This window comes from Chlorocebus sabaeus, chromosome 7 (genome assembly GCF_047675955.1).
Source record: "Chlorocebus sabaeus isolate Y175 chromosome 7, mChlSab1.0.hap1, whole genome shotgun sequence".
Lineage (NCBI taxonomy): Eukaryota > Metazoa > Chordata > Mammalia > Primates > Cercopithecidae > Chlorocebus > Chlorocebus sabaeus.
In genome coordinates, this window is record NC_132910.1 from 29,087,263 (window position 1) to 29,103,930 (window position 16,668).

General features: G+C 35.3%; 1 protein-coding gene across 6 annotated transcripts in view; it reads right to left on the reverse strand.

Annotated features, from left to right (window-relative positions):
* CNOT6L (CCR4-NOT transcription complex subunit 6 like) overlaps nt 1-16,668 on the reverse strand; it is a 103,073-nt gene that overhangs the window by 38,573 nt on the left and 47,832 nt on the right. For all 6 annotated transcript variants that reach the window (XM_007998983.3, XM_007998981.3, XM_007998982.3 and 3 more), the window contains exon 5: nt 3,391-3,480. In XM_007998983.3, coding sequence (XP_007997174.1) covers nt 3,391-3,480 — 90 coding nt within the window. The remainder of the gene's footprint in view (nt 1-3,390; nt 3,481-16,668) is intronic.

Here is a 16,668-nt window from a genome sequence, read left to right on the forward strand (position 1 = left end):
ATATAAAAATCAGCTAGGCATGGTGGTGGCGTGCCTGTAATCCCAGCTACTCAGGAGGCTGAGGCAGAAGCACTTGAACCTGGCAGGTGGAGGTTGCAGTGAGTTGAGATTGTGCCACTGCACTCCAGCCTGGGCGACAGAGCGTAACTCTGTCTCATAAAAATAAATAAATAAATAAATAAATAAATAAACAAACAAACAAACACTAAATAAAATATTAGCAAACTGAATCTAAGGTATAAAAGGATAATAATTTATCATAACCTTGTTGGCTTTATTCTAGGAATACCAAAGGTGGCATAACATACAAAAAAACCATCAATATAATTACCATATTAAAGAATAAAAATAATCTACTCATCTTAATAAAGAAAAGCATTTGATAAAATTCAAAATCTAGTCATATTTTTTTAAAAAAAACTTGCCTAGCAAATTAGGAATAGAAAAAAACTTCCTTCATCTGATGTTTATCTATATAAAAACTACAGTGAATATGATACTTAATCAAAAATTATGAAATTAGACAAGGATGCCCATTATCACCACTTTTAGCTAACTAGTGCAATAAGTGTAGGTTGGCAAGAAAATTAAAAGGATTAGAAATGGAGTAACACAACTCTCATTACTTGCAGATGACATAATTGTATACATTAAAATAAAAAATGCATTAGCATTAAAAACTATTTAGCAAAGTGGCTGAATATGTTCTTTAGCAAGGCATTTAGTAACTGTTTAGGTAGATGATCAAATACCAAAAAATATACAAAACTCAATTGTATTCCATTAATCAGTAACAACCATTAAGATAGTAAGACATATCTTTAAAATGATTATTTTTAAGAGAATTAAGAAGCTAATATTTAGAATAAATGTAATACAGTATGGGCAAGCCCACTATACAGAAACCTAAAACTCAATATTGAGAGAAATTATTAAAAGCATAACAAATACAAGGATCCACTGTTGTAAACATATCAATTATTTCCAAAGCCATCTATATAGATTTAATATAATCCCAAATAAAATCTCTACATTTTGGAGAGGGGAGAGATTTTAAAACCTCATTCTAAAAATTTTAACTAAAATACAAGATAAAAGAACACAGAGGCCAGAACTAGCCAAGATTCTTCACAATAGGTCAAGGGGAAAGACTTACTCTACTGGATCACTCTACTGGATCTCAAGACTTTTTATAAAGCTGTCCATAATTAAACACTGTTACATTGCTATAAAGATGCATGGAAGAGAATAAAGAATCCAGAAACAGACCTACACATACCTTGACACCTGATTTATGACAAAGATGACATTAAAAAACAATAGTGAAAGGACAACCTAATCAATAAAAGGCTCAGAGTTAATATAAAATACATATGGAAAAGTCATAAAACCTAATTCTAAACATTAGAAGTAAAAAAACAAACAAAAAAAACGGTTTCTAGATAATGTCATAGGAGAATATATTCATGATCCTGTGGTATGAAAAAATTCTTAAAAAGGATAAAAGCAGTACCGTAACAGAAAATATCAACAAATTGGACAGGAGTACATTAAAATTTTTCTGTATGTCAAAAAACAAATTAAGAGAATGAAAAAGTTAATAATAGCATGGGAGCAGATATTTGCAACATATTACCAACAAAAGGCTTACATCTAAAACATACAAGAACTCCTTACAAATGACACACACAGAGCACACACATATGGCTGGATTGACTGGCTACATCTACAGAAAGAAGAGATTTTTTTCTTTTTTTTTGAGACAGAGTCTCGCTCTGTCACCCAGGCTGGAGTGCAGTGGTGCGATCTCGGCTCACTGCAACCTTCACCTCCCAGGTTCAAGCGATTCTCCTGCCTCAGCCTCCCGATTGGCTGGGACTACGGGCACGTACCACCACACCCGGCTGCTTTTTTGTATTTTTAGTAGATATGGGGTTTCACCGTGTAAGGCAGGATGGTCTCGATCTCCTGACCTTGTGATCCGCCCACCTTGGCCTCCCAAAGTGCTAAGATTACAGACGTGAGCCACCACGGCCGGCCAAGATATTTAATTTTAAAGTAAGTTAGAAACAGCATACGTATGCTATGTATACAGCTTAAATTGTCACATATTCCTAATTATTTACTAAGAAGGCTTCTATAATAAATTTGCTCATTTGTACTGATCAACTTTTAGACTTTTTAGCCATATACTTTTCAGATAATATTTAGTTTTACCATATTATAAACCTTACTTTATGTGAAGGAGTGGGGAAGAAGGGCGTCTTATGATGAAGAGAATTTTAAAAGAATATAGCGAACATGTGATGGTGGCCACTATGCTGGAACTTACGATTTCTCTAGCTGTTTCAGAATTCTGTATTTTATAGAAAGACATCGTGCTAAGAAAAATATTTGTATATAGTAGTATCTCCATACTTTTACCCATATTTTCAGAGCTTAAGCAAAAAAAAACAACACACACACACACACACACACACCAGTTTCAAATCAAATACCTAATAGTCTTCTTTTTTTGTTTTTAATATATATATATTTTGAGACAGAGTCTCGCTCTGTCACCAAGGCTGGAGTGCAGTGGCGTGATCTCAGCTCACTGCAGCCTCTGCGCTTCCCAGGTTCAAGCGATTCTCCTGTCTCAGCCTCCGGAGTAGCTTGAGTTACAGGTACACACCACCACACCTGGCTAATTTTTGTATTTTTAGTAGAGATGTTTCACCATGGTTTCACCATGTTGGCCAGGTTGGTCTCCAACTCCTCACTCAGGTGATCCGCCTTCCTTGGCCACACAAAGTGCTGGGATTACAGGTGTGAGCCACCACGTCCAGCGTGGTCTTCTTACAGAAGAAAATTTCCATTTGGAATACAACGATTTTAAATTGTATTTAAATAAATCTGGTGTTCTTAATTTAAAACCTGGTTGCAAAATTTCCACAAATGTGTGGTGAATCAAACTAGTCATTTCATTCATTAAAAATGTGTAAAATGTGTGAGTTCCAAGTAATTTGCATCAAATTCAAACAACTAATAAACTGTGTATTTTTGTGATTAAGAGCAAGATAATCTTAGATTCACAGCTCTGGCACTGATTAGCTATGTATAAATAAATTAGTCTCTGAATCACAAAATTTACATCTCTAAACTGTGAGTTAAAGTTCCTATGTCCTAGGTTCTTAAACAAAATAATGCAACTAATCTAACATATTGCTTGGTAAACAGGAAACATTCAGTATACGAAAACAAGAATGTTCCACCGATACATAATGGAAGGAACTCCAAACCCACAAGCAATTATAAAAAACATTCAGATGCTCTTGAGCAACATATGATATATTAGCTGGTTAATAATATCTGTAGAATTTATTTTACAGCTCTGTCACTAGCAGTTACCTGCGAGATTGTCAAGCATGAAGTTCAGTAGCTTTCGGGTTCCATCTGGGTCCTGGTATAAGTTGAGAATATCCTGTGATAAAGGATTGCCTAAAGTAGAAGACAAAAATAAAACCTATAAAACATAACTGCAAGGCAAGACAGAAATGTATACTACAAAATAAAATACTAGTTTCTTAAATTGAATTCTACTGTATTTAATCTATTATATACATTTAAAAAATATATGTGTAAATAAATATTCTCTTTAAAACAGTCATAAAGAAGAACTTCAAAATCTTTAAACTCTAAAATTTGAGCTTGTCCAAAACATATATACACATATACATAAAAGCATATATATTAATCTTAGTTCTGAAGTAATATCACAACCTGGCACCTTGAAGTAATCCTATAGGTTCTATGTTAATCTTCGAAAACCTACATTTATCTTTTAAGACCACAGACAAACTCAAAGACAGCCCTATAGAAGAAAGAATGAGTGATATCTTAAAGAAGAAGGGGTCTTCTTAGAATATTTAAATCACATATAGGAAAAACAAATATATTTCAAGTAAGAAGAAAATGTGTTACCAAGATATATTAGTGACATGTGACAAGAAAACAATTTTGTTATAATAGCAATTAGGAACCTGTGAGTACCAAGAGTACAGATTTATCATATATCAAAGAACACACTATTGGTAACAGACTATAGTCCCTTAAGAAATAAAGGAGGTATTCATTAAGACAAGCAAGCAACAACAGTCTAGCATTCAAATTTGAATAAAAACCACAGAACTTCCAAAACTGAAGGTTCTGTTAATAACAAATCAACCAAACCTTCAATGCAACACATACCCACCAGCACAGCTACAAATTTTTTTGAGACAGTCTCACTCTGTTGCCCAGACTGGAGTGCACTGGCACAATCTGGGCTCACTGCAACCTCCAGCTTCCAGGTTCAAGGGATTCTCATGCCTCAGCCTCCCAGGCAGCTGGGGACTACAAGCGCCCACCATCACGCCACTAGTTTTTGTATTTTTAGTAGAGACAGGGTTTCATCATGTTGACCAGGCTGCTCTTGAATTCCTGGCCTCAATTGATCCGCCCGCCTTGGCCTCCCAAAGAGCTGGGATTACAGGTATAAGCCACTGTGTCTGGCCTAAACAATTTTTTTTAATGACCAACCAAATGTTACAAAGAATGCAGAATACCTTGAACTCTTCTACTTCAATTCAATTACTGGTAAATGGTACGAATACTTTGGAAGTCTGGTTGGTAGTTCCTAATTGACTTGCAAGTGGGAAAAGGGAACTTCCTAGGGTGATGGAAATACTCCACATCTTGATTTAGGTGCTGGCTATTAAGGTATATACCTTTGTCAAAATTAGTGAAGCTGGATTTTAAATATGTGGATATTTTACTGAATGTAATTATAACTCCAAGTACTCTTGATGAATGAGTTAGGCAGTAGATTAGACACAGCTGAAAAGAAAATCAGTCATCAAGAAAAACAGATTCAAAGAACATTATCCAAAATGCATCACTAAGAGTCACAAAGATAGAAAACATAAGACAGTAAAAGATATGGAAGTTAGAATAAGATATGAAATTGGAGTTCTAGAAAGAAGAACAAGACTTAAGTTCTGATCCAACATATAAAGATTTTAAAAGCTGTCACTCCTGTCCTCACAATTGAGGTTATAGGACAAACTGCTGTCCCAAACACAAAAAAGCAAATACAGACAATCACAACTTACTGGCAGCAGAAGTCCACAGCTAGAACTAGAACACTTTAAACTGTAACTGACAAATTGCTGGAGGCTCCATGTAGATTAGCTTGAGAGTTAAAAACTCCAGCCTAGTCTTAGGGCATTCCCACACTTTCCTAAATTTTACTTCCAGGAGTCTTACCAGGCTCTCACTATAAAGACTGAACAAAAAACTCCTCATTCTTCCAAAAGGGGACAGGAGAAAGTAGTGTTCTCCTTAATAAGTACTATATTCAAAGGAAACTATTTTACCAGAATCTAAGTTTTCCCAAAGTTTAACAGACCAAGAGTAAGACATATGCCCTCTCTAGCCTTTGACATCAAGTAGGAAAATAGTCAACTCTGGCTCACTAAAGCAGACCCAATTACAGGACTATAGGGCACTTCCTCTCCCTCTACACCTTACCACTGCATCAACACCTGCAGCAAACAGTAAACAGTTAACTCCTAGCCAGAAAGAGAGATTACAGAGAGAAGTGAGAAAAGGCAGTATCTGAAGAGGAAAGGCTGCAAATTTTCAAAAACCAGTTTTTTAAATAAATGAACTGATACAGGATGCACAATATATACACAGAAGTTTATGAAAGGATTTCATTTAAAAATAGATTATCGTGCAAACTAGAAAATGACAAACAGAAGACTTTAAAACGAGATGGGCTGTGGCTGGGCGCGGTGGCGCACGCCTGTAATCCCAGCACTTTGGGAGGCTGAGGCGGGCGGATCATGAGGTCAGGAGATCGAAACCAACCTGGCTAACACAGTGAAACCCCATCTCTACTAAAAACACAAAAAATTAGCCGGGCATGGTGGCAGGCGCCTGTAGTCCCAGCTACTCAGGAGGCTGAGGCAGGAGAGTGGTGTGAACCCAGGAGGCAGAGCTTGCAGTAAGCCGAGATTGCATCACTGCACTCCAGCCTGGGCGACAGAGTGAGACTCCACCTCAAAAAAAGAAAACAAAAAACAAAAAACAAAACAACGAGATTTGTTGAAAGAACCAATCCTATCAAAAGAATAAACAGGAGAATGACAAGTGTCAACAGCGACTACAGGAGCCAGAATACAATAAAATAATATCTCCAAAGAGTTACATGAATTGTAATTGAGACTTCAAACACTCCTATGGCTATTGACAGAAAAAAGCACACAGAAAAATTAGTAAGGATGAAGAACAGAACACTATCAACCAACTTGGCCTATTATTTACACAATACTCCACTCACAAACCGAAAATAAGCATTCCTTCCAAGTGCACATGAACATTCACCAAGTGAGACCATATTCTGGGCCAGAAAACAAACTGTAACAGATTAAAAAGGACATAAAATCATACAAAACATACAGTCATGGTCGAACAAAATAAAACTAGATACCAACAGACAAATACCCAGAAAGTTCCCAAATATTCTGAAATTAAACATCACACTTCTAAATAACCCATGAGCCAAAAAGGATGTCACAAGATTTTTTTAATGTTTTAATTGGTCTGGGCATGGTGTTTCACACCTGTAATCCCAGTGCTTCGGGAGGCCAAAGTGGGAGAACTCCATGAGACCAAGAGTTCAAGACCAGCCTGGGCAACATGGTGAGACCCCATCTCTACAAACAAAAAAATTTATTTAACTGGGCAGGTGGTGTGCACCTATAGTCTCAGCTACTCACAAGGCTGAACAGGATTGCTTGGGTGCAGGAGTTAGAGGCTACAGTGAGCTATGATAAGACCACTGCACTATAGCCTGCGTGACAGACTGAGACCCAATCTCAAAAAATAAAAGTATAATTAAATGTTTTGAGTTAAAATGAAAACATGACATTATCAACATTTGTAGGATATGGAAAAATCATTTTTTAGAGGGAAACTTACAGCTTGAAATGCTGATATTAGAAACAAAAAGTTCTAAATTCAATGGTAAGAACAAATGAAACCCAAAGCAAGCAGAAGAAACTAAGAGCAGAAATCAATAAAATTTTTTTTTAAAATTGCCAAATTCAAAAGGTGGCACACTCTAAAAAAGAGGCAATAAAATTGATAAACTTCTCTTTGACAGAATGAAAAGACACAAATTATAAATATTAACAATGAAGGGACAGCCATAAAGACAGTATAAGGAAAGAAAAAAAATTTTTTTTTTTTTAATGAGATGGAGTCTTGCTCTGTCTCCCAGACTGGAGTGCAGTGGCGCAATCTAGGCTCACTGCAAGCTCTGCCTCCTGAGTTCATGCCATCCTCCTGCCTCAGTCTCCCGAGTAGCTGGGACTACAGGTACCCGCCACCACGTCTGGCTAACTTTTTTTTTTATTTTTGTATTTACTATTTAGTAGAGACAGGGTTTCATCGTGTTAGCAAGGATGGTCTCAATCTCCTGACCTTGTGATCCACCCACCTTGGCCTTCCAAAGTGCTGGGATTACAGGCATGAGTCACTGCACCCAGCCAGAAGGAAAAATTATTTATCCTGAAAGGATATCTACCAGAAACCTATAGTTAATATTAATGGTGAAAGATAATGCATTCTCCCTAAAATCAAGAACAAGGTAAGGATATGCACCATTGTCACTTCTAATCAATATAGTACTAGAGGTCCTAGCCAATGTGATAAAGCAAGAAAAATGAAATTAAAAATATGTATCAGAAAGGAAGAAATGAAACTCTGTGTTCACAGATCAAGAGTTGGTAAAAAGCTCCAAGAAAAAGTAAATTTACAAACTTCACAAGAGACAAGGCCAATACAACTAAAAATCAATTGTATTTAATTCTATACAATGAATAACTGAAAATTTAAAAAGCAGTACCATTTGCAATAGCATAAAAAATCAAGTAAGTAGATATAAATCTAGCAAAATATTTACAAGATCTATACCCTGAAAACTGCAAAACTTTATAAGAAACTAAAGCAAAGATCTGTGTAAATGAAGAGCTATACTGGGGTGAAAGACTCAATATTAAGTCTCAAGATTAAGGTATTGATTATACGCAAACTGATCTGTATATTCAACATAATCCCCTGACAAATTCCAGCAGGATATTTTGCACAAATCATAAGTTCATTCTAAAATGTATATGAAAATGCAAAGCATCTACAAATATCAATGCAACTTTGAAAACTATGAACAAAGTTTGGAAACTCATAATCCCTGTATTATAGCTGATCATAGAGCTACAATTAAACATTAGCATTGTTATTAGCATAGAACAATGGGACAGAATAGTGTGTTTAGCAGTAGATCCACACATATTTGGACAACTTAATTTTGACAAAGTTGCAAGGAAAATTCCCTGTAGAAAGTATAATCTTTTCAACAAATAATACTACAATAACTAGATATGTATACGCAAAAGAATAAACTTTGTGCCATACATAAAAATTAAAACAAACCATCAACCTAAAGGTAAAATCCAAAACTATAAAATTTCAAAAAAGCACATTTTCCTTCATTTCTCCTGTTAAGTAATATTCCATTATATGGATGTGCCACAGGTTTTATACACACAACATGAATGAACCTCAAACACATTATGCTAAACCAAAGAATCCAGACTTAAAAGGCAACATACTGTATTTTCCAATATATGACATTCTGGAAAAGTAGTTGTCAAGGGCTGAGAGAAGAAGGCATTGACTTCAGTAGGCATAAATGAATTTTGGAGAGTGATGGAACTGTTCTTGACTGTGGTGCTGGTTATGCAACTACATGTCTGTCCACATTCACTGAACTAGACACCAATTCTTACTAAAGAGGTAAGAATTTCACTATATATAAATAGCAGGTCAATTTTTAAAGTTACTTTAAAATTAATCTTTTAAAAACTATATTCAAGGCACCATCTCAAGAATAAACACAAGGAGTCTAGAAACAGAACAGAGCAATTTCAAACAAAGAGAAAGTAAACAGAAAGGAAAATATGGAAAAAAAAACCCCTACTTTTAGAAGGGCAAGGAAGCAGAAAAAAATAACACACAGTGGAATCAAAAGGTAGGACAGCAATAACAAAAATATCAATAATTTTACGTAAGGCAACTGGTCTGAACCCACATTAAAAACAAAGAGTAGAATGGATCAAAAACAAAGTCCAGCTATATACTACTTATAAGAGCTATACCTAAATGTAAGCACACAAAAGGTTGAAAGTAAATGGATAAGATATACTAGATAAACATTAACCAAAAGAAAATTGGCATAGCTATGTTAGAAATACAGACTATAAGACAAAATCCTAATAAGGAAGAAACTCAGTACCTAGTATTGGGTTCAATTCACCAAAAGACATTATCATCATAAGATTATAATAATATTAAGTGGGTACTACCTAATAAAATAAACCCAAGATATGTAAAGCAAAAACTGACTGAAGTACAAAATAAACAATTTCATTTTAATGGAAATTTTAACAAAAATACTGAAAAAGCCAACAGTCAAAAATTTCTAAAGACATAGGAAATCTGAGAAATACAACTAACAAACTGAAATAATGGACAAATAAATAAATCCTGTGCCCAAGACGATTAGAGTAAAGAATCCTCTACTCTAGAGAAAGTAGAGAAAAAAAATTCTTTTCAGATACAGGTTAAACATTTACAAAAACTAATCATATACTATGCTATAGGGCAAGAATCAACAAATGTCACAGCACTGGTTCATTAGCCTATAATGCAATTAAGTTTTAAAGCCAACAATAAAAATAAATTTAAAATCAGATGCATGGAAATTTTAAATAATATTTTAAACAACCGACAAGTCAAGAAAGATATAACCCATATTAAAAATACTTAGACCAAAATAGTAATGTAATACTTCCTATCAAAACAGTGTATGCAACAAAAAAGTAGCCAAACAGGTGAAGCGTTAGCCTTAAATTCTTATATTTGAAAGTACAATCCAGTATAGGTACACATTTATCTCAACTTCCAGAACCAAACAACGCATAGTCGCCACCAACATATACTGAAGCATTCCCTTTAAAACTGGAAACAACAGAAGTACGCCCAGTATTAATGCTTCTACTCAACATCATATGAATTTTCCTAGAGTCAGTGCATTAAAATAAGAAAAAAGAAATTAAATATGTAAGAATTGGAAAAGAAAAAAAACCCAAAGCATTATTTCAGATGAAATGATTACTGAATGTAAAACTCCAAAAAATTTGCAGGTAAGTTTTTAGAAGAGTGAGATTTTAGCCAAGAAGGCTTACTACAAGATTAATTTTAAAACAAATAGAAAACCAATTGTATTTCTATGTCCAACAGCAAATAGGAAATGGGCAAGAAAAGAAAAAAGAGAAAGAAAAACCTTAAAAAATAAAACAGTTGGCCAGGTACAGTGGCTCATACCTGTAATCCCAGCACTTCGGGAGGCAAAGGAGGATAGATCACTTGACGTCAGGAATGTGAGACCAGTCTGGCCAACATGGTGAAACCCTGTCTCTACTAAAAACACAAAAATTACCTGGGTATAGTGGCAGGAGCCTATAATCCCAGCTACTCAGGAAGCTGAGGCGGGAGAATCGTTTGAACCCGGGAGGCAGTGGTTGCAGTGAGCCAAGATTGCGCCACTGCACTCCAGCCTGGGTAACAGAGTGAAACTCTGTCGCAAAAAAAAAAAAAAAAAAAGTAAAAAAGACAGTTGTGTTTTACAATAAAAACAAAAAAAGTATAAAGTACCTAGAAATAAGTTTAACAGATGTACTTGATTGGTGTAGAAAGCTATAAAATTTTACTAGAAGATATTAAATAAATGGACAAAGAGCCCAAATTCATGAATAGGATGATTCAATATAATTAAGATGTCAATTCTTCCTAAATTGATCCAGACAGTCAATGCAATTCCAGAGTTCAAACAGAATTTTTCACGAAACTTAACAAGCTGTTTCTTATGTATGAGGAAGAGCCATGGTGCCCAAATTGTCAAGACACTGCTAAAGAAAAATGTGAGGGGACTTTCAAAACCAAATACCAAGTTTTAATATAAAGCCATAATAAGTAAGATAATATGCTAATTGGTACAAGGTTAGACAAATTGACTACTGGAAAGGAATAGAAATTCCCAAAATAGACCTAGACATAGTTAATATATAAGAAAAGTGACTTTACTGGTCAATGAGAAAAGGAAAAACTATTCACTAATGATGTTGAGACAACTGGTTACTCAAAGGGAAAAAAAACAAAATTAAATTCCTCCCTAAATTAGACCCCTCAATACTATATTTAAAAATCAATTACAAGAGCCACGCACAGTGGCTCACATCTGTAATTCCAACACTTTGGGAGGCTGAGGCAGGTAGATCACCTAAGGTCAGGAGTTCGAGACCAGCCTGACCAAGATGGTGAAACCCCGTCTCTACTAAAAATACAAAAACTAGCTGGGCGGGCGTGGTGGCGGGAGCCTGTAATCCCAGCTTCTCAGGAGGCTGAGGCAGGAGAATTGCTTGAACCCAGGAGGCAGAGGTTGTAGTGGGCAGAGATCGCACCATTGTACTCCAGCCTGGGCAACAGAGTGAGACTTTGTCCCCCCCCAAAAAAAAAAAATCAATTACAAATGAATTAAAGAATTAACTGCAAAGAGCAAAACCTCAAAACTTTTAAAAGATGATACAAGAGAATATATTTCTGATTTAGGAAGGGTAAGATTTCTGTTATCAACAAGACACAAATGTACTAAATACAAGAGAAAAGATTTCAAAACTCAACTACATTAAAAATATCAGATCTGGCCGGGCATGGTGGCTCACACCTGTAATCCCAGCACTTTGGGAGGCTGAGGTGGGAGGATCACCTGAGGTCAAGAGTTCGAGACTAGCCTGGCCAGCATGGTGAAACCCCATCTCTACTAAAAATACAAAAATTAGCCAGGCATAGTGATGCACGCCTGTAAATCCCAGCTACTTGGGAAGCTGAGGTAGGCGAATCGCTTGAACCCAGGGGGTAGAGGTTGCAGTGGCCGAGATTGTGCCACTGCACTCCAGCCTGGGTAACAGAGCGAGACTCTGTCTAATATATATATATTAGAAATCTATTCATTAAAAAGATACAAGAAAACAAAAGGAAAAGCCATGGAGTGGGAGAAGACACTTATAATGCAAAATAGAAAAAAGAACTCCCCCAATTCAATAAGAAACCATCGAATAGAAAATAGGCAAAAATATCATTAGTAATTTCAAATAAATATAATGGCCAACAGACACATGAAAAAATGCAAAATCTTATCAGCAATTAGGAAAATGTCAATTAAGAATACAGTTAGAAACTATTTCATACTCAATAACTGGCAAAACTTAAAAATCTGACAATATCAAGTGTTGGAGAAAAGACTGAAAATGAAAACTGTATTAATTTTAAGTAGTATCTTTTAGTACAACTACTTCGTAAAACATTATGGCATTGCCTAAAAAACCTAAGGATGTACAGACCCCTACATCTCAATTCCACTCCTATCAAGTATATCAGAAGACATGTATGAGAATGTTCATGGCTGTACTGCTTATAGTAGCCAAAAACAAAAATGGAAGCAACCTAAATATCTACAGCAGAATGAATGAATTATAGTATATTCATATATCAGAATACAATACAGCAGTAAAACAATGAATTGTCATTAGATGTACGCATCAACATGGCTGAATCATAAAAACATAATGCTGAATAAAAACCAAGTCATAGGCCGGGTGCAGTGGCTCATGCCTGTAATCCCAGCACTTTGGGAGGCTGAGATGGGTGGATCATGAGGTCAGGAGATCGAGACCATCCTGGTTAACATGGTGAAACGCCCTCTCTACTAAAAATACAAAAAAATTAGCCGGGTGTGGTGACAGGTGCCTGTTGTCTCAGCTACTCAGGAGGCTGAGGCAGGAGAACGGTGTGAAACCGGGAGGTGGAGCTTGTAGTGAGCCGAGGTCACACCACTGCACTCTAGCCTGGGCAACAGAGTGAGACGCCATCTCAAAAAAAAAAACAAAACAAAAAACAAAACAAAACAAAACAAAAAACAAGTCATGGAAAATTACATTCAGTAGGATTCCATTCATAAAAAGGTTAAAACACCTTTAACGGATGCATACACAACCCCAATACCTAAATTCAGGATAGTAGTAACATCTGGGAGAAAGACGTAATCGTGAAAGAAAACGCAGGAAACATAAAAGGTACAGGGTATCTATAATGACAAAGTATGATTGTGGCTATTTCCCCATAATCTCACCAACAGGGCTATTTTGTCAAATTTTTCGAATTCTCCCAATCTGATAGGTGAAAAATGATAATTGAATATCATTTCAATTTGTACTATTATTATGCGTAAGGCTGATCAGGTCCAATTTTAGACCTCTTTGTATATCACCTGGTATGAACTATTAATATGTTCTCTACTAGACTGTTCTTTTTCTTATTGATTTTTAGAAGCTCACATACAACACAAAAATAAGTATTTTGTCTCCTATATAAATGACAATTATATTTTCCCAGTGCATTTTTTTTAAAAAGGTATTTAAAATATTGGCTAATAGGAGAACAGCTATTCATTTAATTATTTTCTTTAAAATGTATGTTAATTACTCTTTTATATTATACTTCAAGAATAAAACAGATTTACAAAGTAAGTCTTCCACTGACATGGTCCATAAACGGACCAAATAATTCTTGGAAGAAAGCTAGAAATTTTCAAAATTAGTGAGGTCCGTCCTACATATTTTTATGACCTGGGACATCAATTTTTATTGCTCAAGGACAACTTGTTGGCCCACATGTAGGATAAAGTATTGCCTTACACCTTAGGACATGAATTCTAAATTCTTTTACAATAACTGTATGAGAATTGCTTTTATTTATGCCTTTTCTTCATAAAATTAATACATTTTTATTTTTCTAAGTGACTTCACAGAACACTTCCAACTTACTAGATTGGCCATGTCTGTGTCTATAGTTTTAAAATTGGCCTTCTTATCCTAATTCCTCAAATAACCTACTCTCCACACTCTCCTCAAATCTCAAAATAAAATTTCTAAAAATTAGCTTGTTGAGCCAGCATGACCCAAATCATTACTAAAATTTCAGTATCTGAGTTTCAAAGGAAGAAAAGGAAATAGAGAAAAAAAAATCTTCCAGTTTCAAGACAAAATGTCTCAGAAGCAGTTCATTCTCATTGTTTCTTTTAACCATATCACAGTGCTATTTCAAATGTTCCATTCCATTTTTTTTTTTGACATAAAGTGCCATAATATGGTAAGACTGACTTTGAAATTATTTCAAATTTTACCTTCCTAAGAATATAAAACTACCATTCATTAGCAACACTGTATCCCTTCAATTGCTTCAAAAGCTACTCCTGCTATTACCATCTTAAACTTTTTAAAAGGAAGAGATCTGGTTTTCTGGATCATCTTGGAAAGTGGCACTGACAAAAAACTAAATAGACCCTCAAAGAAGTTTAGAAAAGGGCTATGTATAGGTACTTACCATATAACAAATTGAAATTTAATAAAAAAGAATTTATCCACAGGCATAAACAAAGTTAAGTTACAGTTGGTGAAGCAGAGCTGGTGTCTGACTTGATAGATTTCAAAGAATGTAAATCAGAAGACAAAAGGCCACTAGAATCGAAGGCCAGTCAAAGACAATTGTTTGGAAAATTATCATTTTAACTAGAAAAACTGAATGAAGGACTAAGAAGATAATATTCAAAATTACTCATTCAGTTGATACTTAGTACAAATTTTCTGGAAACATGCTTGTACTTGAGATAATATGAAACAGAGTTATGAAAGAGTAAGAAATACTAACAGTTGCTTTTTCAGGAATGTTTCCAATACAAAGGGTAAGTTCACTGGATTTAACAGCAAATTACTTGCCTGGCGTGGTGGCTCACCCCTGTAATCCCAGCACTTTGGGAGACCGAGGTGGGCAGACCACCTGAGGTCAGGAGTTGGAGATCAGCCTGACCAACATGGAGAAAGCCCCGTCTCTACTAAAAAACACAAAAAATTAGCCGGGCATGGTGGCGCATGCCTGTAATCCCAGTTACTTGGGAGGCTGGGGCAGGAGAATCATTTGAACGTGGGAGACAGAGGTTGCAGGGAGGTGGAGGTTGAGGTGAGCCGAGATCGTGCCATTGCGCTCCAGCCTGAGCAACAAAAGCGAAACTCCATCTCAAAAAAAAAAAAAAGTAAATTATTCATTTGTCATTGATATGCTTTCTATCAATATCAGGAAGAAGAAAATAGCTGCTAGTGAGGAATAGACTTGCCCCTACTCCAACTCTAGCTGAATGGCTATCTCAACTATATAATGAGATTGAGCATAAAGAAAATGAGGCGAAATGTCTCAACAGTACAATTTCAAATGCCTTGGGTTAATCCTCAATCCTCAGGAAAATATTTTAGATATAAGTATTCTCCCTCTCTACTTCATATGTGATTTTAAAAAATCAATAAAATCTTACAGAGAAACTATAAACACAAGATTCAAACCATTCATATAATTGTCTAATTTATGAAACTGAATAAGGAAACCTAATTGTCATATGTTATTTCAACCAATAATATCATCATTCTTTCTATTCTTATTCAAATTTCATTCTTAATGATCCATTATATGACATAAGCAAATGCAGGCAGAACATTATCATGGAAACTAAAATAGTCTTTTAAGAAGGAAAATAAAATCTATGAAAGTGTATACTTTACAAGGCTTTGACTGATGTTTATTCCTCATGAGCACAGAAGAAAATGTTTAATACAGAATATTTGTACTTGGTCCTATTAATTCATAAACTCTCATATGCTATGCCATAAGAGAAAACTATACAAATTTCAACGTTTCTATGAATTGAGTGTGTCTTTCATCCCAAATTGACTGAGAAAGAGAGTCAGAGAAGCATGCATTTTGGACTAACACACGTTACTTAGAATAATTTACTTAACAGGTATAGCTAATTTTACTATTATAACGTTTTCTCTCCTATAATCACATCAATGCTATTTTATTTAGTCAAAAGCTAAACATGAGGCATTCTGGCTGAGGTTTAGACTATTATTATGTAAAGTAATTCCTTTTTTTTTGAGACAAAGTTTTGCTCTTGTTGTCCAGGCTGGAATGCAATGGCGCGATCTTGGCTCCCCGCAACCTCCGCCTCCTGGGTTCAACTGATTTTCCTGACTCCCAAGTAGCTGGGATTACAGGCATGCACCACTACACCCGGCTAATTTTGTATTTTTTGTAGAGACTTTAGTAGGTTTCTCCATGTTGGTCAGGCTGGTCTCAAATTCCCGACCTCAGATGATCCGCCCGCCTCGGCCTCCTAAAGTGTTGGGATTACAGGCGTGAGCCATCACACCCGGCCTAGTATTCACTTTTTTTTTTTTTAAGTGTTAATTTAAATTATCTCTTCTAAGAAATTTCAGTTTTACAGAAAATTAAAGGTAAGATATAAAAACCAAAAAATTTTCCCCTTACAAGTTTGTTAAAATGATGGCACATATTGAAATCTTCAAGTTCAATTTGATACATAAAGAACTACTTTTCTTTAAAGAGAAAGTACAC